Source organism: Glandiceps talaboti, chromosome 3 (assembly GCF_964340395.1).
Source record: "Glandiceps talaboti chromosome 3, keGlaTala1.1, whole genome shotgun sequence".
Lineage (NCBI taxonomy): Eukaryota > Metazoa > Hemichordata > Enteropneusta > Spengelidae > Glandiceps > Glandiceps talaboti.
In genome coordinates, this window is record NC_135551.1 from 24,323,173 (window position 1) to 24,346,096 (window position 22,924).

Sequence of the window (22,924 nt, forward strand, 5' to 3'; positions counted from 1 at the left end):
TTATTTTTGATACTGTAATAATCAATACTTAACTGCTATGCCTATAGCTACATAACTGCTATAAAAGTTTTGAGAAGTTGCTGTTTTAGAGCCCCACTGCGTGAAAGAGTCCTAGAATTCAAATTCACTTCTATAATTGCAATGATATGCTTGATGACTTCATACACAATACAGTCATTTCTGTTGTGAATATACAGGTGGGAAAATGAGTAGTCGACATTAAGTTAGAATATTAAAACAACTAAATGGTATAGATGTCTACTAGTCTTAGATTATGATTATTCAAATGAGTCATTATGTAAATGAGCATATGCAAATGTGATGTACATTAGAGTTATCATAACGAAAATGTGTCGCCAGACTAACTTTCAAACGAGTCAATATGTAAATGGACATGTACAGATGTGATGTTCACAGGAGTCAGCATTAATGAAAGTGTGATAATTTACATTTAATTATGTAAATTGAACATATGGATACACTGGTAACAACTTTTTGGGTGTGTGGCTACCTATTAAACTTAGTATTTTGAAACCACATTGACTTGACAATCGGAGTCAGTCATTTAGTTCTGTAAACAGGCTATTGAGCTTGTCTACAATATAGCTATCAATTCAAATCATTATTTTCAAAACAAATAGATTGGTCCGTAAAAGATTATTGCATAGCTGTATGCAAATGAACATGTAATCATTCTATGTACAAGAACAAACAGTTGCATTTTTAAACAAAAAAATGCTGTTCTTGGTAAAATATATGTGGTAATAATAACATAAACCCAATGAAAAGGATGTGAGTGAGTATCAGTTTCAGTCTTGGAATATCTGCACTGTACTTGTGGTGTTTCTGCTACACTCTCACTTGCTACACCTGTGAATGTATGGCCAAAGAGAACATCACAATCACTTGTGTAAATACCCCGAGTACGGTACACTTAGACTTATGTGTGATGGGATTCTGTCATAGATTAAGTATAGGACAATCACACCATGTTTATGAAAGTGTCAACTGTACCAAGCCATTGAATGTGTACTTATGTTATATCTTTCTATTGCTAGACTATATTTCCATTGCAGTGCATTGGTGGTGGTGTTAGATACAGACAAATACTACTATTGAGTGTTATATCAGATGTGAAAGCCAAAATATTCATAAGACCATTTGAAATATCAACTGATTTAGTTGTGTACCGTGGGTGTTTGGAAGGAAGGGGGTTGTTGTGATGGAGTTATCTTATGTGTTTGTATGGTGATTTTATATCGCTTTGCATTACTTTGACATGTGTGATCCTTTCACTATTAAAAAAGCAAAAACCGCTTCTAATTCTCTCCTTCAAGCTCACAACATTATTAAACATACTAACACATTAGAGTTGAGTAAGTTGGCCTAATAGATGCCATAATTCTTATTCCCCCCCTCCCTTATGTGGAATGGACTGGCCCTACTGTAGAGAGTGACAGGGGCAGATCATACCACAAGGTCTGAGGGGTGGTAAAGTTAGGTTGCATATTAAAGCTACATGCTAAAGTACAACGAGTGTTCTCAAATCCTGTAGGTTTTGAAGAATCATATTTTATTGAATATCTTGGGGTTAAAAATTCAGCAACGTTGTTGCTAGATAGGCAATTTGATATTTCAAATATAATGACCTTCTTTAGTTATAGCAATGCCCACATTTGGATTGCATTTCCATCGCCATACTCAAAAGAAATTAAGATATACTAAGTCAAACTGAATGATTACAATTCTTACTTATGTGTGCACAACTGGTCTGATTGTGTACTCCATTGCTGGAATAAATATAGAATTGATATAATTCAATCCTCATTCCACTTGGATAAAATGAAAGTATAGGATTGTCATACTCATTATCTCATTGTCCACATACATAAATCCATTACATTGATAATATACATTGCTATAGAGTGACTGACATTGTCTTACAGTACATTGTATATATAGCATATCTTACTGTGTCTTCTTGATCTGCAGGCTCCAAGTAGTTTATTGGATGCATTGGAACAACATTTAGGATCACTGGAAGGGAAAAAGGCACCAAGTGCAAGGTAGGTTTGCTGTAAACATTACTTAGACCTGTAGTATTAGGAGAGAGAGAGAAATAGTATTAAAGGACATAGTCTGTAACATCATGGGTTTCAGAGATTGCTTTTGTCTCAAATTGAATTACTGTCAAGTTGTCTCCACAGAGCTATTGAAACAGTTTATCTTGAACAAATGTATTATCCTGTGTAATTTGTATGCTGTACTGATAAGATAACACTAACGTAAAAACCCAGGATAGAACCATGGGCCTTTAATTACTAACTTAATTTTCATTTGACATTTTAGGAATGTGAACATATCATCACAAGTTGCAGCATCCCTAACACAGACTAGTAATTCTCTAGCCAGCATTGAAGCAGAAGAAAAGAGGAAAGCACTGGAGGATGAGAAAAGAAGACTGCTACAGTTAAAGGTATGATTGAACAGAAAGAAACAACAGAGTGTATGCATTGAAGGAGATGAAAATGACTGTATTGATGGTGTTGGGGAGACAGCAGGTAGAATGACATACCTTCATTTGCTGTCAAATTTAAAGGCCCAAGTCGGTTAAGGATTGAAATTCAGGTGTGAAAAATAATTATCTGACAGCCGTGGACAAAGTTTCTCCAAAACAAAGGAATTATTCCCCAATATTTTTCTTCATTCAGCCAAGGAAAATATGAGTGACCTAAGGGGCCTTTGTCACTAGGCTCGCAGTATAAAGAATCCTTCGGTTAATATAGTCAGTATTGTTACAATAAAAGTTGTATGCACTTTTTACACGGATTTGAATGAAGAGATAGTGAGAATTGATGCTTACCCCCTTGCTAAGGTCATAGTTCATTGTTATGTCTACCAACACCAGTCAATACAGTCAGAGACATCTCCAGAGGTAATCAACTGGGAATAAAGGGCTTACAGGTTACAGCCCATGGTGTCCCGCATCAGTGCATCCATCCACTGTATCCCATGTCTGTTTGTCTGTTAATCAATCTTTCCATACCTGCACCATGTTGTTAATTTATCTAGTCACCCTTCCAAATGATAATGTAAAATCAACATCCTAAAGTGTTTTAGATTAAACTCCCAGGAAGTCCTATTCAGTGGTCATTTATAGATATGACAAATACAGACTGCAATAGGTTGACTGTGAGGGCGCTGTTCTTCCATCGGTGTGTCCCATTGGGGGTAATATCATTATGGTTGTAGTATTGAACCACATACGTAATGGTCATTAATAGGAGTTGTGAAGACAGGAAAGGTTTTGTAGCATGTGAATATTTACTGAAAACAGTTTGGTGTTATGGAGGTTACAACTTTAATAGTTAAGATGACAAGGTAAGAAAAGGTCAGCTATGGAAATTGTTGACATGGAATTACACAACAAAACGAAAAATTGTGAAACTTAAATAAAGTGTAGATAAAGTTTGAATTTCAAGTTATAATATTATATTATGAAGTATAACTTTAACTGTGCAGGTGAATAGTTACAGATAAATTTAAACTTTGTACTGTGGCAAAATATTTTGAAGTCATGCGTGCGTAAAACAACGTGTGACTTCACACCCCTGATGAGGACCTGAGGACTCTGGTTGAAAGCTAGAATTGTCCAAGTATGTTGGTGCAGTACAGAGTTTAAATTTATTTGTAAATTATATAACTTTGTTTTTAAAAAAGGGGAAATACTTATGAGATGACAAATTTTGACAAAATTGAATTTTGATTACAAGTAATCTTTCGACTGATTTTCACGTAATGTAAAATTTCACGTAATTTGATGCATCCTCATCGTTTGCAGTGATGATACCAATACGCATCATATCAAATGAATTGACTAAAATCTTCATCATGTCCTGCATCTTGTGTCCAATGTCTGCATGCTAAACTTACATGGTTGTTTAATATTAGTATCTGTTGCTAAAATAGGAAATCAGGAATAAAAATGGTCATGAATTATAACACAGTAATTGTAGGCAGCACTTCTTGTACCCTGTAAATCAATAGCATGGTGTAGTGATTGTAAATCCCAGAAGTTAAAGTTCAAAGGTGAGGTCACCAGGGTTAAAGGTTAGAGATCGGGTAGGTTAGATTTTTACGCAAATTATGATTCTTCGCAAGACTCAACAGCTAGACCAAGATAAAACCCAGTTACCCCTGGACTCGCCTGATGATGTGCTGACCAATCCACTGGAGTTTACTGCTTTTGATGATGTCGTTAACATTATTCAGGTACAAGGATTAATCTTTATTAAGATGTATTTCACAGGAAAAATGAAAACAACTTGGTTTTCCTTCTCTAGAGTTGACTTTCTCCTTGTGTCCCAATAGGATTTTTCATGAATTCCTACCCGCAATGTCGTTCTAATGCAGGGCTGCTGTAGAGATTAAGCAGTGCTGTAGCACTGAAATTCAGCACTGTGTATTCCTGCTGCAATGAAGAGCTGCTGTGGAGATAAAATGGCTCTGCAGCAGTACTGAAAGTCAGCATTGTGCACATTCATTGCTGTTGCAGTGAAGGGCTGCTGTAGAGATGCAATGGTTATGTAGTAGTACCGATTCAGCACTACACTGTAAACGTTGCTGCTGCAGTGAAGGGCTGCTGTAGATGTAAAGTAGCACCATAGCAGTACTGAAAGTTGGCATCTTACTTGTATATTGCTGCAGAACAGGACTGCTGTAGAGGTAAAGCTGCAATGAAGCAGTATTGAAAGTTATCACTGGACATTGCAGCTTTACTACAGGGCTGTAGAAATACAACAGCACAGTTACAGTAGCAGTAGGAAAAGTTACTTTTTATGGTGCAATGAATATTTATATTTATATATTTTGGTATTAATCAATGTATCATATATGATAGCTATTGCATCCTTGTAATTGGTAAGATCCTACTTAATTTGAACTTTTGGGTATTAAGCCCATGTAAAATACTACTAAAACCTAATTTATGTGCAGAATAGTTCAGACTTTACTGATCATAAACTACATGACTGTACTATTAGGTTGTACTCAGTAAGGAAGTGAAGATAAACCAATAAGTATTTATGTATTGCATTGTTGCATGCAATGTACACACACCTGTTTTTTTTTTTTTTTTTCGTCAACATGGATCAGTCATTGTGATTTTTTTGACAGCGATGAATGTTAAAAGAACTTGGTCAACACCTAATGTCACTGATTTTTTTCGCAGGAACAACGTTTGAAAGAGGCCAACCAACAACAAGTTCCAAGTCCACAGAGTTCACCCCAAACACAGCCAGCAGTGATCACAGCTCCACCTGCCACCAATCAAAACCTATTTTCCACAGCACCAGCTACCCCTCCACAACAGCCAGCACTGCAGGCTACACAGCAATCAGATCTCTTTGCCACATCACCACCTCCAGGTAGGGCTAGGGTCGATTTCATGCCACGAGAGGTCGCTACACTGTACAGTGGCCATTTTGAAAATAGCTAGTCATGATTTACCTTCGACACTCTGTTAACATGCCAACTGATGTTGTTTATAGAGTGAACAGTAGTCAGGTGTTTTTGGAAACCATTGAGTTGAGTTTTGTTGAGGCCATTTGTAACAAGTCCCTTTTTATGAAGGAAAGTTGAACTATCTCATTTAGATCAGTGAAAAGTGAATTATTGAGTAGGTTTGGGCAGGATAGGAAAAGTGAATTATTGAGTGGGTTTGGGCAGGATGGGAAAAGTGAATTATTGAGTAGGTCTGGGCAGGATGGGAAAAGTGAATTATTGAGTGGGTTTGGGCAGGATGGGAAAAGTGAATTATTGAGTGGGTCTGGGCAGGATGGGAAAAGTGAATTATTGAGTGGGTCTGAGCAGGATGGGAAAAGTGAATTATTGAGTAGGTTTGGGCAGGATAGGAAGAGTGAATTATTGAGTAGGTCTGAGCAGGATGAGAAAAGTGAATTATTGAGTGGGTTTGGGCAGGATAGGAGAAGTGAATTATTGAGTGGGTTTGGGCAGGATGGGAAAAGTGAATTATTGAGTGGGTTTGGGCAGGATGGGAAAAGTGAATTATTGAGTGGGTCTGAGCAGGATGGGAAAAGTGAATTATTGAGTGGGTCTGAGCAGGATGAGAAAAGTGAATTATTGAGTAGGTTTGGGCAGGATAGGAAAAGTGAATTATTGAGTGGGTTTGGGCAGGATAGGAAAAGTGAATTATTGAGTGGGTTTGGGCAGGATAGGAGAAGTGAATTATTGAGTGGGTTTGGGCAGGATAGGAAAAGTGAATTATTGAGTGGGTTTGGGCAGGATAGGAAAAGTGAATTATTGAGTGGGTTTGGGCAGGATAGGAAAAGTGAATTATTGAGTGGGTCTGGGCAGGATAAGAAGAGTGAATTATTGAGTGGGTTTGGGCAGGATAGGAGAAGTGAATTATTGAGTGGGTTTGGGCAGGATAGGAAAAGTGAATTATTGAGTGGGTTTGGGCAGGATAGGAGAAGTGAATTATTGAGTGGGTTTGGGCAGGATAGGAAAAGTGAATTATTGAGTGGGTTTGGGCAGGATAGGAAAAGTGAATTATTGAGTGGGTTTGGGCAGGATAGGAAAAGTGAATTATTGAGTGGGTCTGGGCAGGATAAGAAGAGTGAATTATTGAGTGGGTTTGGGCAGGATAGGAGAAGTGAATTATTGAGTGGGTTTGGGCAGGATAGGAAAAGTGAATTATTGAGTGGGTCTGGGCAGGATAGGAAGAGTGAATTATTGAGTGGGTTTGGGCAGGATAGGAGAAGTGAATTATTGAGTGGGTTTGGGCAGGATAGGAAAAGTGAATTATTGAGTGGGTTTGGGCAGGATAGGAGAAGTGAATTATTGAGTGGGTTTGGGCAGGATAGGAAAAGTGAATTATTGAGTGGGTTTGGGCAGGATAGGAAAAGTGAATTATTGAGTGGGTCTGAGCAGGATGGGAAAAGTGAATTATTGTGTGGGTCTGAGCAGGATGAGAAAAGTGAATTATTGAGTAGGTCTGGGCAGGATAGGAAAAGTGAATTATTGAGTGGGTTTGGGCAGGATAGGAGAAGTGAATTATTGAGTAGGTTTGGGCAGGATGGGAAAAGTGAATTATTGAGTGGGTTTGGGCAGGATAGGAAAAGTGAATTATTGAGTGGGTCTGAGCAGGATGAGAAAAGTGAATTATTGAGTAGGTCTGGGCAGGATAGGAAAAGTGAATTATTGAGTGGGTTTGGGCAGGATAGGAGAAGTGAATTATTGAGTAGGTTTGGGCAGGATAGGAGAAGTGAATTATTGTGTGGGTCTGGGCAGGATAGGAGAAGTGAATTATTGAGTGGGTCTGAGCAGGATGGGAAAAGTGAATTATTGAGTAGGTCTGAGCAGGATGAGAAAAGTGAATTATTGAGTGGGTCTGGGCAGGATAGGAAGAGTGAATTATTGAGTGGGTCTGAGCAGGATGAGAAAAGTGAATTATTGAGTGGGTCTGAGCAGGATGAGAAAAGTGAATTATTGAGTAGGTCTGAGCAGGATGAGAAAAGTGAATTATTGAGTGGGTCTGGGCAGGATGAGAAAAGTGAATTATTGAGTAGGTTTGGGCAGGATGAGAAAAGTGAATTATTGAGTAGGTTTGGGCAGGATAGGAAAAGTGAATTATTGAGTAGGTTTGGGCAGGATAGGAGAAGTGAATTATTGAGTGGGTCTGAGCAGGATGAGAAAAGTGAATTATTGTGTGGGTCTGAGCAGGATGAGAAAAGTGAATTATTGAGTAGGTCTGGGCAGGATAGGAAAAGTGAATTATTGAGTGGGTTTGGGCAGGATGGGAGAAGTGAATTATTGAGTGGGTCTGGGCAGGATAGGAAGAGTGAATTATTGAGTGGGTTTGGGCAGGATGGGAAAAGTGAATTATTGAGTGGGTCTGAGCAGGATAGGAAAAGTGAATTATTGTGTGGGTCTGAGCAGGATAGGAAAAGTGAATTATTGTGTGGGTCTGAGCAGGATGAGAAAAGTGAATTATTGAGTAGGTCTGAGCAGGATGAGAAAAGTGAATTATTGAGTAGGTCTGAGCAGGATGAGAAAAGTGAATTATTGAGTGGGTTTGGGCAGGATAGGAAGAGTGAATTATTGAGTGGGTCTGAGCAGGATGAGAAAAGTGAATTATTGAGTAGGTCTGAGCAGGATGAGAAAAGTGAATTATTGAGTGGGTCTGGGCAGGATAGGAAGAGTGAATTATTGAGTGGGTTTGGGCAGGATAGGAGAAGTGAATTATTGAGTGGGTTTGGGCAGGATAGGAAAAGTGAATTATTGAGTGGGTTTGGGCAGGATAGGAAGAGTGAATTATTGAGTGGGTTTGGGCAGGATAGGAAAAGTGAATTATTGAGTGGGTTTGGGCAGGATAGGAAAAGTGAATTATTGAGTGGGTTTGGGCAGGATAGGAGAAGTGAATTATTGAGTGGGTCTGAGCAGGATGGGAAAAGTGAATTATTGAGTGGGTCTGAGCAGGATGGGAAAAGTGAATTATTGAGTGGGTCTGAGCAGGATGGGAAAAGTGAATTATTGAGTGGGTCTGAGCAGGATGGGAAAAGTGAATTATTGAGTGGGTTTGGGCAGGATAGGAAGAGTGAATTATTGAGTGGGTTTGGGCAGGATAGGAGAAGTGAATTATTGAGTGGGTTTGGGCAGGATAGGAAAAGTGAATTATTGAGTGGGTCTGGGCAGGATAAGAAGAGTGAATTATTGAGTGGGTTTGGGCAGGATAGGAGAAGTGAATTATTGAGTGGGTTTGGGCAGGATAGGAAAAGTGAATTATTGAGTGGGTCTGGGCAGGATAGGAAGAGTGAATTATTGAGTGGGTTTGGGCAGGATAGGAGAAGTGAATTATTGAGTGGGTTTGGGCAGGATAGGAAAAGTGAATTATTGAGTGGGTCTGGGCAGGATAGGAAGAGTGAATTATTGAGTGGGTTTGGGCAGGATAGGAGAAGTGAATTATTGAGTGGGTTTGGGCAGGATAGGAAAAGTGAATTATTGAGTGGGTCTGGGCAGGATAGGAAGAGTGAATTATTGAGTGGGTTTGGGCAGGATAGGAGAAGTGAATTATTGAGTGGGTTTGGGCAGGATAGGAAAAGTGAATTATTGAGTGGGTTTGGGCAGGATAGGAAGAGTGAATTATTGAGTGGGTTTGGGCAGGATAGGAAAAGTGAATTATTGAGTGGGTTTGGGCAGGATAGGAAAAGTGAATTATTGAGTGGGTTTGGGCAGGATAGGAGAAGTGAATTATTGAGTGGGTCTGAGCAGGATGGGAAAAGTGAATTATTGAGTGGGTCTGAGCAGGATGGGAAAAGTGAATTATTGAGTGGGTTTGGGCAGGATGAGAAAAGTGAATTATTGAGTGGGTTTGGGCAGGATAGGAAGAGTGAATTATTGAGTGGGTTTGGGCAGGATAGGAAAAGTGAATTATTGAGTGGGTCTGGGCAGGATAGGAAGAGTGAATTATTGAGTGGGTTTGGGCAGGATAGGAGAAGTGAATTATTGAGTGGGTTTGGGCAGGATAGGAAAAGTGAATTATTGAGTGGGTCTGGGCAGGATAGGAAGAGTGAATTATTGAGTGGGTTTGGGCAGGATAGGAGAAGTGGGTTTGGGCAGGATAGGAAAAGTGAAGTATTGAGTGGGTTTGGGCAGGATAGGAAGAGTGAATTATTGAGTGGGTCTGAGCAGGATGGGAAAAGTGAATTATTGAGTGGGTCTGAGCAGGATGGGAAAAGTGAATTATTGAGTGGGTTTGGGCAGGATGAGAAAAGTGAATTATTGAGTGGGTCTGAGCAGGATGGGAAAAGTGAATTATTGAGTGGGTTTGGGCAGGATGAGAAAAGTGAATTATTGAGTGGGTTTGGGCAGGATAGGAAGAGTGAATTATTGAGTGGGTTTGGGCAGGATAGGAGAAGTGAATTATTGAGTGGGTTTGGGCAGGATAGGAAAAGTGAATTATTGAGTGGGTTTGGGCAGGATAGGAAAAGTGAATTATTTAGTGGGTCTGGGAAGGATGGGAGAAGTCTCAGGTTGAAGTGTTATATAAGTGTCATATTTCTGTTATCTCTAGTTCCAACCCAGTCCATTAAACTATCAGATGATCTCATGGCATTAACAAGTAATAACCCATTCGCACCAAACATACAGGCAGCAATGCAGCAACAAGCCATGCCTACAACAGCACCAAACGTCTGGGGTGCCCCAAATGGTAAGTATTACTTTGCAACAGTGTTGTCATATTTTATCTAATGTCCAATTTGAGTGTAGGATAATGAACATTGTTATGTTTGTTGAGGTGCTTCACTAATAATTTGTCTTATTCCAGTACAAAGTGAAACTCAATAAGTAATACATCAATATATTCTGTATCTACTTTTACATTTGTACTCAACAGTTTTAGCTGGATACAAATATCCCAGAACAATAACATTATTATGGGTAAATTTGAGTCAATTTAGTCCTGATACAACCCTGCTAAGTGTGGATCTACCACTTAAAAACTTCTCAAAAAAGCCTTTGACATGTGAAATTAACCTTAGATTCAAGCCATTTTAGTACTCCTTCACTAATGAGCGTGGATCTGACACTGACAGAGAAATACAACTGACACTTTGTTTTGTTCATCTTATGATTTCCCCTTCCTGCTGCTCAGAGTTTACCGGTGTCCAAACCAGCTCCACATCTCTACCAGCAGCTGTGTCATTATTTGACACCGACACTGAAGCCACGTCTGTCTTTTCACCACCACCCACTACTGATGGTACTAACTTTACACTCTTTGGTGTCAATACATATCGTCTATACATCTCTGTCAAACCTCCCTCCAACCCCCTTATTGTAGTGATTCAGTATTATCTGTTGTCTGTAAGAATTACTCCCATGTTGTTTCTCTATCACATTTTCTTTACCAAGGTAATATCAGTTTAACATCCCTACCCTTGTACTCACATTTGAGGTACTCATTATGGTGTGGTATTGAATACTAGTATTTTTTGTTACTGTGTCTTTGTCATTTTCCCCATGTGTTGTCTGAATTGGTTTACTAATGGTCTGGACTTACATAGCAGTAGCAAATAGTGAACTTGCTATGATACTTATTAAGTTGTCATTCTTGTGAGATATTCTGTAATCAGGTCACCACCTGCCCCAAATCACCCCCCATACCTATATAGTTAAGTCCATTCCCATTTTTGTAAGTGGAATGGATATCACCACCAACAGAAGTATAGGGAGGACAGCATGCCTTGCAGCACAACTGTAACTGTAACTACTGCAGGATTTGGTGGCAACACCTTTTTGTGATGATTTTGGAAAATTGAACAGTCTATGTGGAGGTGTAAAATATACTCAGGACAATTAGTTGAAAAGTTGTAAAGAGTACTGGGCAACTGAATATCAAACAGACCGAATCATGTCAGTGACTTAGTTGTTGAAAAATAGCATTTCATTTTATAACGTAGGTGTCACATTGGATGGTCTGTATATACTAATATATGTAAACTGTCCTTTGTCTCTTTGCTATGCCAAGTTTTGGATCCATTAGCACCAACTGCTTTGGCTGCAACAGCTTTGCCTGGCAGCACAACTGCAACTGTAACTGCTGCTGGAGGTGGTGGCAACACCTTTGGTGATGATTTTGGAAAATCGGAGACTGCAGCTGCATCAAGTATTGCATCACTGCTCAGAATAATTTGCATGTTTTATATATAAAGCTAGTGCATCAATGGCTGTAGGAGTTTGGCAATGTAGTAAATTGTTGTGAATAATACTATACCCCACCTGTACCACTTCTAATATCAAGTATTTTGTCCACATTCCCTGAATGAATTCCACATGTAGATCACCATGTTGGACTTTTATGTACAATGTGACTGTGTTGAGGTATAAAATGTTACTATTTGTGTTGAGGTGTAACATGTTCTTAGTACTCTTGTTTGCTATGAATGGTGTACAAGAAACAACATCACTTGGTGTTGACTTGTCAACACTGTAACTACCATCTCATTCATGCATGTCTAAAGTTCACAGTTTATGTCGTGGTGTACCAACAGTGCAGTTGTGAATCAGATTATGTACATTCAAGTGTGTAATCGTGTAGACAGAGGAAAAGTACATGTCTCCCACTTCATTTTAATACATGTCATCCCGTAGAAGTAGTGTGCAAACGTTGTAGATAACACAGTCCCTAAAATTAGTATTATCGTGGAAGTTAGTTGTTCTGTCGTGAGAAGTTGAGAACTAATATGAAGAATCCCTGATTTCCAAAACAGTAGCCAATCACAGATGTATAGATAATTGATAATTGTGTACTAACGCTTAGACCGTAAATGTAACAGTAGTCTAACAACATAGGTCGTTTAGGTTTGTGTAGTAACATAAAATACTTGTGAGTAGATTGCATGTAGCTAATGAAATTTCTTTACAGAACAATATAAGTACACAAGAAAGAAACAAAGGTTGTATCCAGTATGGTTTACATAATAGTATAGATGATTGTTTGTTGATATTAACTGTTATCATGCCTTAAAATACCATTTCTTGCCTGAAATATCTACTTTAGGTTTCTTATGAAGGGTTATTTCATTGAAGAGTGCATTTGTAGTTTGTTATGCACTAAATTACTATCAGGGCTGGAAATTGGCAGTAGTCCAGGGAATATAGACTTACTACTAAACAGCCTACCAAATTTATAAGGTGCATGTGAGTCTGGTAGACCAATGGAAATCAGTGGAAAATTGTAACTGAAACAATTCACTTGGCTAAATATAACCACCAAGTGTAGAAATTAAATTTAAATCTGAAGTCTATACAGCAGGTATTTTATGAGATGACATTCATAAAAAAAGATGTAATGTTGGGAAATTGTGATAAGATTTGCAATATGTAGTGTAATGTAGTAAAGTGTGAGTAGCATTGATATAAATGTGGTCTGTCTATAGTTTACCATGTTTGTGCAACAATTTGACTGTTGATTAATGCAGTATATTCCATTTCGAACTTTATCTGCTTGCTGCATGGATAGGCTTCGGCATCATTGCAAGCCCTAATTTAGGTGCTGCAGCACCAATGATTGCAATGCCTCAAGCTACAGCACCAATTGCTGCATTGCCTCAAGCTGCAGCACCAATGGTTGCACCAATGGCTGCAATGCCTCAAGCTGCAGCAGCTGCACCACCACCACCACCACCACCACCAATATTCAATCTGTTGGATGACAATGCTACAGCACCCAGTGTATTTGATACTGAAGATAAGGGCATAGAGCTGCAGACAGTCTTTGCACCACCACTGTCACCATCTACTGCAGCTAAATTTCCCAAGCCCACAGAAGACACACCAAGTATATCAAATCTTGTATTTAGAAGTTCCCTAATGGTTTATGTCCATTTGCAGTGATGCTTTGAAACATTCTTTCCCTAGAGTAGATATTCATTGTTTTGTTCTTTCCCTTTCTCCGGAGTGAATATCAAAATCTTTTATGTAGATGTTTCCTGGTGTGTATCTATGTCCGTTTGCAGTGATGCTTTGAAATATTCTTTCCGTAGACAATAGAAAACCTTCATTCTTTTGATTTTCCCTTTCTACTGAGTGAAGTTCCACTACTTCATCCATGCAGTCCACAATGTTGACTCCGTTTCGTGAAGTGAAGTGCTTCTTGCAGTAGTTTTATGAGTGTGTTACTAGATTTAGAATATGTTCCCACTGTTATCATCAATTACTTTTTACAAAGTGATTGTTATTACCTTTTCCTATATAACAAGCAACAGACACCTCTCCATAAGTTGATGTTCAATGATTGATGTTTGATGTCAACTCCTAGCTTTATGACTTCCCTTAGATTGTCCATAATATTTGCAACATTCATTCATTCCTCAATGCTACGGATTTGCCTGCCATACTTTCAGTAGCATTTCTACAGTTTGTGCCTCACATTGACTGCAATCTTCCTTTATTTGTATCCCTTCTACATAACAAGTGCAACACAACATACACAGCTCCACATGTTGAAATTACTTGGATTTCAACCTCCACTTCATCTACCCATCCTGTCCAGGGCACATACACATGTCCATATATTGAAATTCCTTAGCTTTCAATCTCAACTTCAGCTACTCCATTATGTACACATCCGTATACACACATTCACACATTGAATTGTGGTCCTGTTCAGTATATCAATGTATGTTCTCACCAATACACTGTATATTTTGATCAGTTATACACTTAATTTTCTCTCTACCCTTTGACTCTTGTGTTGTTACCGTTGTTGTTATTTTATCATATTTCTTATCAATTATTGTCTTTTGTCAAACATGATAATTTTGATTCAGTTTGATATAATATGAATCTTATTTGTTTGTCAGTTTGATGTTGTCTTCAATACAGAGTTATTACCTTGTTTCTCTCACCTTTAATAGATTCCCTGATGATTCTTAGTTGTCTTTAACATTATTATTCCCATTTAGTTTATCTTGAGTACTACTGATTATTCAAGCAACGTATATTGTTTGTCACAGTGATTTCTATGTCATCCCTATCTCCTTTCAAGCAGATTACCGTTATATATTTTTTTGATAAATAGATATATAATTTAGTGTCATTTTAATTTTGAATGATTTAAATTTCTTTGTAATATCACATATTTTTGTATTGCTAAGTGTTTGATAGTTCTTCTGTAATTGTGAATGACTATCTCTGTTTCACATTTATTGTAAGAAGTATTTTTTTGTTAACAAGTTGTTTTATGCTATATTTAATGACACTGTTTGAGCACATGTTAAGCAACAGGAAAAAAGGCATATTTAGTATTTCACTTATTTATGTTTAATACATGTAACTATTCATGCATAAAACAAATGAATGTATCTTGATTCTTATATCATTTCATAGTATTTGATGTGTTTTTAATATGCTTTGTAATCTGCTTGTTTCCTTCTAAGCTTTAGAACATAATGATTGCATTAAATAAGTACCTGGCTTGAATTGGCTGCTTCTCCTATAAAAGCTGATATTTACATATAGCAGACATAATTTGATTCTTTCATTTGAAACTTTCATTTGTTCCAAACTTTTGCTTTTTAATGTAGAATGCACCTTGGAAGTAAACTGTAAATTTGTTATTTTACTTTTTTCAAGAAAACTCAACCCATCCTCATTTCAAGTCAAGGAAAAAAATAACAGCTCTCCATACAAATATAGAGGTCAAAATGATAAAAAAAGAAGTCATTTTAGAATCCAATATGGCCACCGAATACTGTACAGTGTATTAACTCTATGGGAAAATGAAATATTGATGATTTCCTTGAAAACAAGATGGAGGACCCCAAATTCCTTTTACTATTTCGAAAGGTCCAGAAACAATCTTCCATATATGGCAAACTTTGGAGAGATTTTAAGAAGTTTGATTTTCAAGAAAATTGTTCACTGAGGCACATTCTACCATAATCTAGATTATTCCCACCAGCCTACCTACCTTGATTCCCACCATCCTACCTACTTTGATTCCCACCAGCCTACCTACCTTCTCTTTATAACTTCCCTTGTCGACCTATGTATGTGTATATTTTCTTTCCTGTTGTGTTGCTTTCTGTTTTTTCTTTGTTTTAACAGGACAACTCTATTATCCTTCTTCAGGTTTTCAAGCTAACTTTCCCACTGCTCAGCAACCAGCGTTGGGTAAAGGTAGTGGCTTATTACTAACCTTTGAATGATTGTGGGTGTCAAATGGATGATAACAGAATTTATGTACACTATTATTCACTTTGTCTAGAATAATTTCAACATTCGTCAAATAATTAATGCTTCCAACATTCTCGTAAGAAATTGGTCTTTTTACCCAACCAAAGCTTCTAATTACTTTCAGGTTATTGTTCAGGAGAAACCCAGAATCAAAATCCTGTTCTATTGTATTCTTTAGAACCTTATCAAAATATTTCCAATGAAAAATAATGGTCGTCAAAAGTTTCAGAAACAAGATGTTTTGAGACATAAAATAGTGTACATTGTTTGTGTTATCATTGATTTTCATATTTTAATATATTGAAATTTATGTGTTCATACAGAAAAGCCCTCCTTAAGTGTATTTGGCCCTCTACCTTCCTTTTCCCACCACAGGTTTTACAAATAATAATCAAATAGGGGCCGATTTTGAAAAAGCCTTTGGCACTCCTGTTGAACCAGTCAAAACAGGTAAGAGTGGCACTGAAATACAAAAAAAAATGAGCTTGCACGCCTGGGAAAAAAATCTTTGGGTATTGAATTTTAACTCTTCACTAATCTCAACGATTGATTCAAATGGTTTTGTTTTCTTCATATTTTTGAAAAACTTTGCATACTAATTTCTAATACATGATGTCTTTTTTGTACTGTTTTCTGGTTTACATATACTGATCATAGGACACAATGTTGTAACTGCTAACATTGTGACTATGCTGTTGATTAAACCTCAAACACAAACAATTTGCAATGTTATCACAACACTAAATGCACACCTTGAATCTGAACTGTTTGCACTCAGTCACAACTCCTTATTTGCCCTTTATTTCCCTTCCTTCATTCTGGTATTGCACATGTTTGTCTTATTTGCATATTGTACTATGTTGATGTATGTGTGGGTGTGCCAGTTCACGGATGCAGTTCACAGATGCAGTGTGAGTGAACACTTGTATTGTCTTTTGAGTTACTGAGTCTGAATTACCGAGTTCACAGGCTGTGTAGAGAGACAGTTGTCAAGTCGAACATCCAGCTTCTACCAAGGCTATGATAAAACAATAACATGAATGAAATAACTGCAGGTAGATCGGAAGGAACTTTATGGTCAGAAAATATACTGTCTGAGGCAAAAATGGTAATGCATGTAAGATAACAACAATCTTGGGTTTACATAGAGTTTACTGATAGTACAGGGCAGTGTATTGCATTGTATTGCATGAGAATATGTGGTTTGTTATTTATGGTGTCCATGAAGCTGCAATAGCAATATCTGGAGGTTTTTGTAGACAGTTTTGTTACACATAATGACTTAGTGGTGATGTTGTACACCCTGTAGGATGTTGAATCACATCATGCTTCAATTAAACCCAATGTCACTTTTAATGCAAAGTTTTGTATAATGTGTACAGCATCACATAAAAATTTACACCTGTAGACATTGTAATATGAGAGGGTGTATAACATTTAGTATGAAATTGAAATTGAAAACAAATTCAAAATCACATATCATGAAAAGTGAATAAAATATAACGATTTAAAACAAACAAACAAGTATTGGATAATAAGAGTCAGAAAATAGCTGTGCTAGTCACGTCTGAACCCTAGGAATTACCGAGTATTTGTTTCAAAACTGTCTTCCAAAATGATTCAGTTCAGCAATTTGCAGATTAAGAAATGTCTTTGGTAGACTAATTCATATTTTTGAATTGTTGTAGATGATGGTTTGGGTGATATTTTGACACCCATGAATAGTGCTGGATCTGTACAACAAGAAAAGAAAGCTGCAACCCTGGCAGATGCAGATAAAAAAGATTTAGACAGCACATTAGCTGAACTTGCTGGAAGTCTGGAGATGAACAGCAGGGCACCAAAGAAGTAAGATTGATAAACTCATTCTTTTTTTTCTTTTTTTTTTTTCATTTTTTTTTTTTCTTTTTTACAATAGAAGCAAATTCATTCAGGAGTGGGTATGTGGTCACCAGTTTGCAATCTAAGCTAATTTAACATTTGTGATACACCCAAATTTAGTGTTCTTCTATTCCATACAATGTAGTGTCTGTGCGCTTTCTAAGCCAATACTCTGTTATCAATTTTCTGACCATTTTGCAAGTAATAGTTGTGTGAGGGGACACCAGATTTGCCAAAATGAGGGCTAAAATTGGTCATTGCTCCTGATTGTATAGCAATATACAAAGCTGTGAACAATAATGTCTGCGAAAGAACCCATTTCAAGCATTACAGTAATATTTAGGCATGTTTTGATTACTGGTAGTCACTAATAAATCAGTACATGCTTTGACAACAACATAGATGGAATGAGTGGTAACTTCAAGTCTGCTATCTTTACGCTTGAGTATTAAACTATTCTGGCCTTCACTTGTGGCTCCAAACTGGCTTGAAAACAGCACTTCAAGTGGCCAAACCATGACATCTTTCATCTCTCTGATGACCGGAATATAGCGTATTGGACACACCACTGACACACAGCAATTTCTTGTGACATCAAAGTATGGTTTCCACTATCCCTTACTATATGGTTACTCAAACTGTTCATCAATTTGACCTACAACGAAAAAATCCTGTCTTTCATTTACAGGGCACACTGGTGGTCACATACTGCTGTAAACTCTGAATTCCAGTTGACTTTAATACTTGTAACATGCTTTAATGAATGATTTTTCCCCAAATATCAGATTTATGAAATATTGTATATAGACCAAGGACACATACTTGACTTGTGAATTTTACACATCATTGTTTGTCAACAAAAAACAAAATGTTAATGAAACTTTTAACAGTACTAACTAGCTATTTATATTTTTATCTCTCTATTTAATTTCTTTCATTTCATTTCACTTGCTACACATGATTCCCACTTTTCAGTATTGAGTTTGATTTCCAACTTGGTCCAGCAGACAGGATTAAGTATGTTTTTAGTCAGATATTGGTATTGAAAGAAAAACTGTTGTTTTGTGTCTGTGAAAGTTTATGAGTGTAGTTGTAGTATTGTTTCTGTTAGAGTGACACCCCATATGTCTTCTGTAGAAAGTTTCCTTCCAAGTGATTTGTAACAGAGAGTGTATCCCCCTGTTAACCATTTTGTGTATATTAAAGTGAACTAAGTGAGCAGGTTGTTCAAAGAGTGTAACCGCTTTTCTCCAACAGTGTTTTTATGTATCTTTAAAACATCCCAAGTGATCAAAGAGTGTATCCCTTGCTACCTACATCCTAAAAGTTTCTTTCTGAGTGATTTTATCACAGAGTACATCCCCTACAGTTTGTATTTTTGGAAAAGTTTTGTGTAGTGATTGTAATTGAGAGTGTATCCCCCTGTCTAATACAAGGTGTACTTTCAAAGTCCTTCTCATCTCAGATGATGTAGTGTAGTGTATCCCTGCATCTAATACAATATGTACCTTTCGACAAAGGGTGCACCCCCTGTTCCATACTTCTCATCCCCTGTCTAATAGAGTGTGTACCTTTCAACAGAGTTTATCCCCCTGTTCTATAAAATGTGTGCCCTTCAGAATTCTTATCAGATGATGTAGTGTAGTGATGTAGTGTGTGTCCTGGAGATCCATCCAAAGAGACATCAAAGGTCAAAGGTTATAAAGTCCTACTCTTGATTGCAGTTTTATCATAGTGTATTTTTACCAGGATAGAGGTGTGACTTGACAGCATGTTTTAGTTTATCGAAAAAAAAATATATATAAATATAGCAATCATTAAAAACTGAAACCAGATGAAGCACTAGATATTGCCCTTCACTCTATAAAAGGTCTAAGGTCATAAGTAAGAGCGAATCGGGCTAATAAAAGTTGTAACGAAAACATTTTGGGTACTGTAGTTTTATAAACATGATTAATGATGACATTTGGAATGGAGAAAGTAGTGTTTTCATCCTGTTTATCATGAGTACCTGTAGATGTACTTTAGGATGTACATTATCAAACATAAGCCGTTACTTGTTTATAAAAAAAGCGTCTCCCTAAATGTTCTGATTACTGCTGTTACAACTTTGATATGGTAGATGGTAATTACATGCAGAGTATGTAATTGGCTAACTTTATATTTGTATGACACATGGTGAGATGTGTAGAGGACTAAAATGTATGATGTTGGTTTTGTAACAGAACACAGCACCAGTGGACAAAAAGCAACACTCAAGTTCGGACAGGTGGTGCTCAGTGGACTCCAGCACAAAGTGTAACCACAACATCCACATGGCAGGCCCCATCAATGGTAAGATAGACAATGTATGCGTGGTGTAAGTATGGATGGTTGTCAGTGTGGGTCAGTTTTGAGGTCATGTTTATGACAGGCCACATTAGTAGTGTCAGTAAGATAGACAGGGTACACTTGATGTATGGATGGTTGTTTGAGTGAGGGTTAGTTTTGAGATCATGTTGATGCATGACAGCCACATTAATGGTAAGATAGTATATGTGTTTGTTGGTGTGGATGATCCAAGTTGTGAGGTGTTGTTGTTGGCAGGCACCACCACTAGTAAGGTATATAGTATATGCTGGCTGAAAGTATACATGTACATGGTTGTTGGTATGGATGATTAGAGTTGTCTGTGAGGTCTTGATAATGGCAAGCCCCAACAATGGTAAAATATATACATATAGTACATGTATATGTTGAATGTAAGTATGGATGGTTGTTGGTGTGGATGAGCAGAATTGTATGATTGAAGGCAGGTCTTATGAATGGTAAGATACACAGTACTGTAAATTATTATGGTTGGATAGGGTGAGGAGAGTTGATAGATCTGTGTTGTGTTCGTGGATTGAGTACAGGCAGTCATAGATATGCTATCTTGGGAGTTCACTTTTCACAAAACTATTGTCAGTTATAGTTGTTTGTTGACACATCACAAAGTGTGTTCAACCAGAGTAGTGAGATTTGTTGTTGGATTTCAATGTTAGTGTCTAATGTAAAGAGAGTTGGCTTGTACATGATAATTGATCTTGTTAACAAGGTTGGTGTTTTCAGTTTTATGTGTGCAGTGTAATGGATAAGGTAGCTGGAGAATTGTTGGTGGTAATGTTCTTGGCAACTTTTTTTTGGCTAGAGACCTGATTTTTGAGTATTAAAAAACAACTTGTTCTGAATATTTTGAAAATTGTTACGATTGTACATTTTATTGTAGACTTTGTTGATCGACTTTTGTGGGATATGTTATTTGTAACAATAAGGTAACAACATGACGTGGTGTCTGTCAGTTATTCATTTATATGTCTTCACAGGTCATTATTCTGATATACAATTGAAATCCCCAAACCTGAAACAAAAGGTTGTCTGGCTCAACAAAAATCTTACTAATACTGCTACATTTTATCGTCTGGCTCAACAAAAATCTTACCAACAGTGCTACATTTTATCGTCTGGCACAACACAACAAAAATCTTACCAACAGTGCTACATTTTATCGTCTGGCACAACACAACAAAAATCTTACCAACAGTGCTACATTTTATCGTCTGGCACAACACAACAAAAATCTTACCAACAGTACTACATTTTATCGTCTGGCACAACACAACAAAAATCTTACCAACAGTGCTACATTTTATCGTCTGGCACAACACAACAAAAATCTTACCAACACTGCTACATTTTATCATCTGGCACAACACAACAAAAATCTTACCAACACTGCTACATTTTATCGTCTGGTTCAACTAAAATCTTACCAACACTGCTACATTTTATCGTCTGGTTAAACAAAAATCTTACTAATACTGCTACATTTTATCGTCTGGTTAAACAAAAATCTTAAGAACAGTGCTACATTTATCATCTGGCTAAACAGAAATCTTGCCAACAGAATGTATTTTGAGCAAGATGACAAAATGTTGCTGTTTTAGTAAGATTTTTTTGAGCCAGACAATAAAATGTAGCAGTTTTTAGTTAGACTTTGTAAAGCCATATGACATTTGATTTCTGGTTTTATGATCTTAATTGTATACACACACAGTAAGCTAACTTATCTATTACTCTTGTAGGACCCAGAATACTCTTCATCCTATGTGAGTTGTATGCATGAATTTCAGACTTCTCTTATTTTTCACCCACTACTGTCAAGTGTTTTGTTGGGTTTTTTTCAGTCGCTAGAATGACTAACACAGGAAACACCTCTAAAATCAAAGACCTGAAACTGATCATATAGCTGTAGCCAAAAACCAGGCATGTTAGTTTCAAATAAAGGAAAAGAAATAACAAACAAATACCACATTCCATTGCGTTTCATTCACAGTTGCTACCAAATCATGCTGATTCACCTGTTGTAAATCTCACATAGGTTGTGTGAAGCCCTTGGAATAGTATTACCAGATGTGTGGTAATAGTGCAGGATCATCCTCCAGCTATCAGTATTTCTATGTGCTTCACACATGTACAGTCACACTATACAGTGAGAACCACTGTAGGTGTACTGAAAGTATTATAGTGTACATTCTGTATATTCATATCGTGAAAGGACTTTTGTACAAATGTTGTCATTCTTAGAGGTGTTTCCTACTTTACGGTTATGCTTGATTTTCTCATACTTGTACTTTTTTTGCAAGAATGGCTATGTCAGCTCATTTTGAGGGTTTCTTCGTCTTTTGTGTGAGTTTCAAGTTTCATCTTACCGGTAATGTTTGGGGTTTGGTCTTTTCCGTACAATTATGTGCAGTGTCTTGCCTTTTTCTTTGGTTTAGTGCTAGGTATGCCATCTTCACAAGTCTGATGTAACACAATTTTCTGTCAGATTGAAAGATTCATGGAGCTTCCATATCTTGATGTCACTTTCAGCACGACAACATGATATGGAGTGCCCACAATGAGTCATCAGTCTAAAATATCTCTGTGTATTCTTCCCAGTTTGTCATGTCTCATTTTGTGCCAAGTACATATTTGTTAAAGTTAGAAGTTAAGTTCCTGATTCAGGGTCAACCCAGTTATTTTACGATGTACTTTGGACTCTCAGTAGTTTGTGTAGAGGGTGGTTGGTTGTTGTTAAGGTAGTTGCTTCGTGGTTACTGGTATAATAATGTTGATAAGTGTACGTTGCAAAGGCATGGTGGTGGTTCATGTACATGGAGTTGCTTGGTTTTGGAATGTTGTAAGGTGCGTGGTCAGTTTGGATGGAGTACGGAAGGTTGCTTACATCCAAAACTTTAAAATTGGTGGTGGGAGCAAA

General features: G+C 37.3%; 1 protein-coding gene across 10 annotated transcripts in view; it reads left to right on the top strand.

The window, feature by feature from the left end:
* Positions 1-22,924, top strand: part of LOC144433454 (phosphatidylinositol-binding clathrin assembly protein LAP-like) — a 78,658-nt gene that overhangs the window by 42,573 nt on the left and 13,161 nt on the right. For 5 of the 10 annotated variants that reach the window (XM_078121773.1, XM_078121781.1, XM_078121777.1 and 2 more), the window contains 8 exons: positions 1,993-2,066; positions 2,350-2,476; positions 5,231-5,426; positions 10,094-10,231; positions 16,138-16,212; positions 17,451-17,610; positions 19,869-19,977; positions 21,747-21,770. In XM_078121773.1, coding sequence (XP_077977899.1) covers positions 1,993-2,066; positions 2,350-2,476; positions 5,231-5,426; positions 10,094-10,231; positions 16,138-16,212; positions 17,451-17,610; positions 19,869-19,977; positions 21,747-21,770 — 903 coding nt within the window. Of the gene's footprint in view, positions 1-1,992; positions 2,067-2,349; positions 2,477-5,230; positions 5,427-10,093; positions 10,232-15,657; positions 15,706-16,137; positions 16,213-17,450; positions 17,611-19,868; positions 19,978-21,746; positions 21,771-22,924 lie in introns of all 10 variants that reach the window. The other 5 variants (XM_078121775.1, XM_078121782.1, XM_078121779.1 and 2 more) reach the window with 2 other exon arrangements.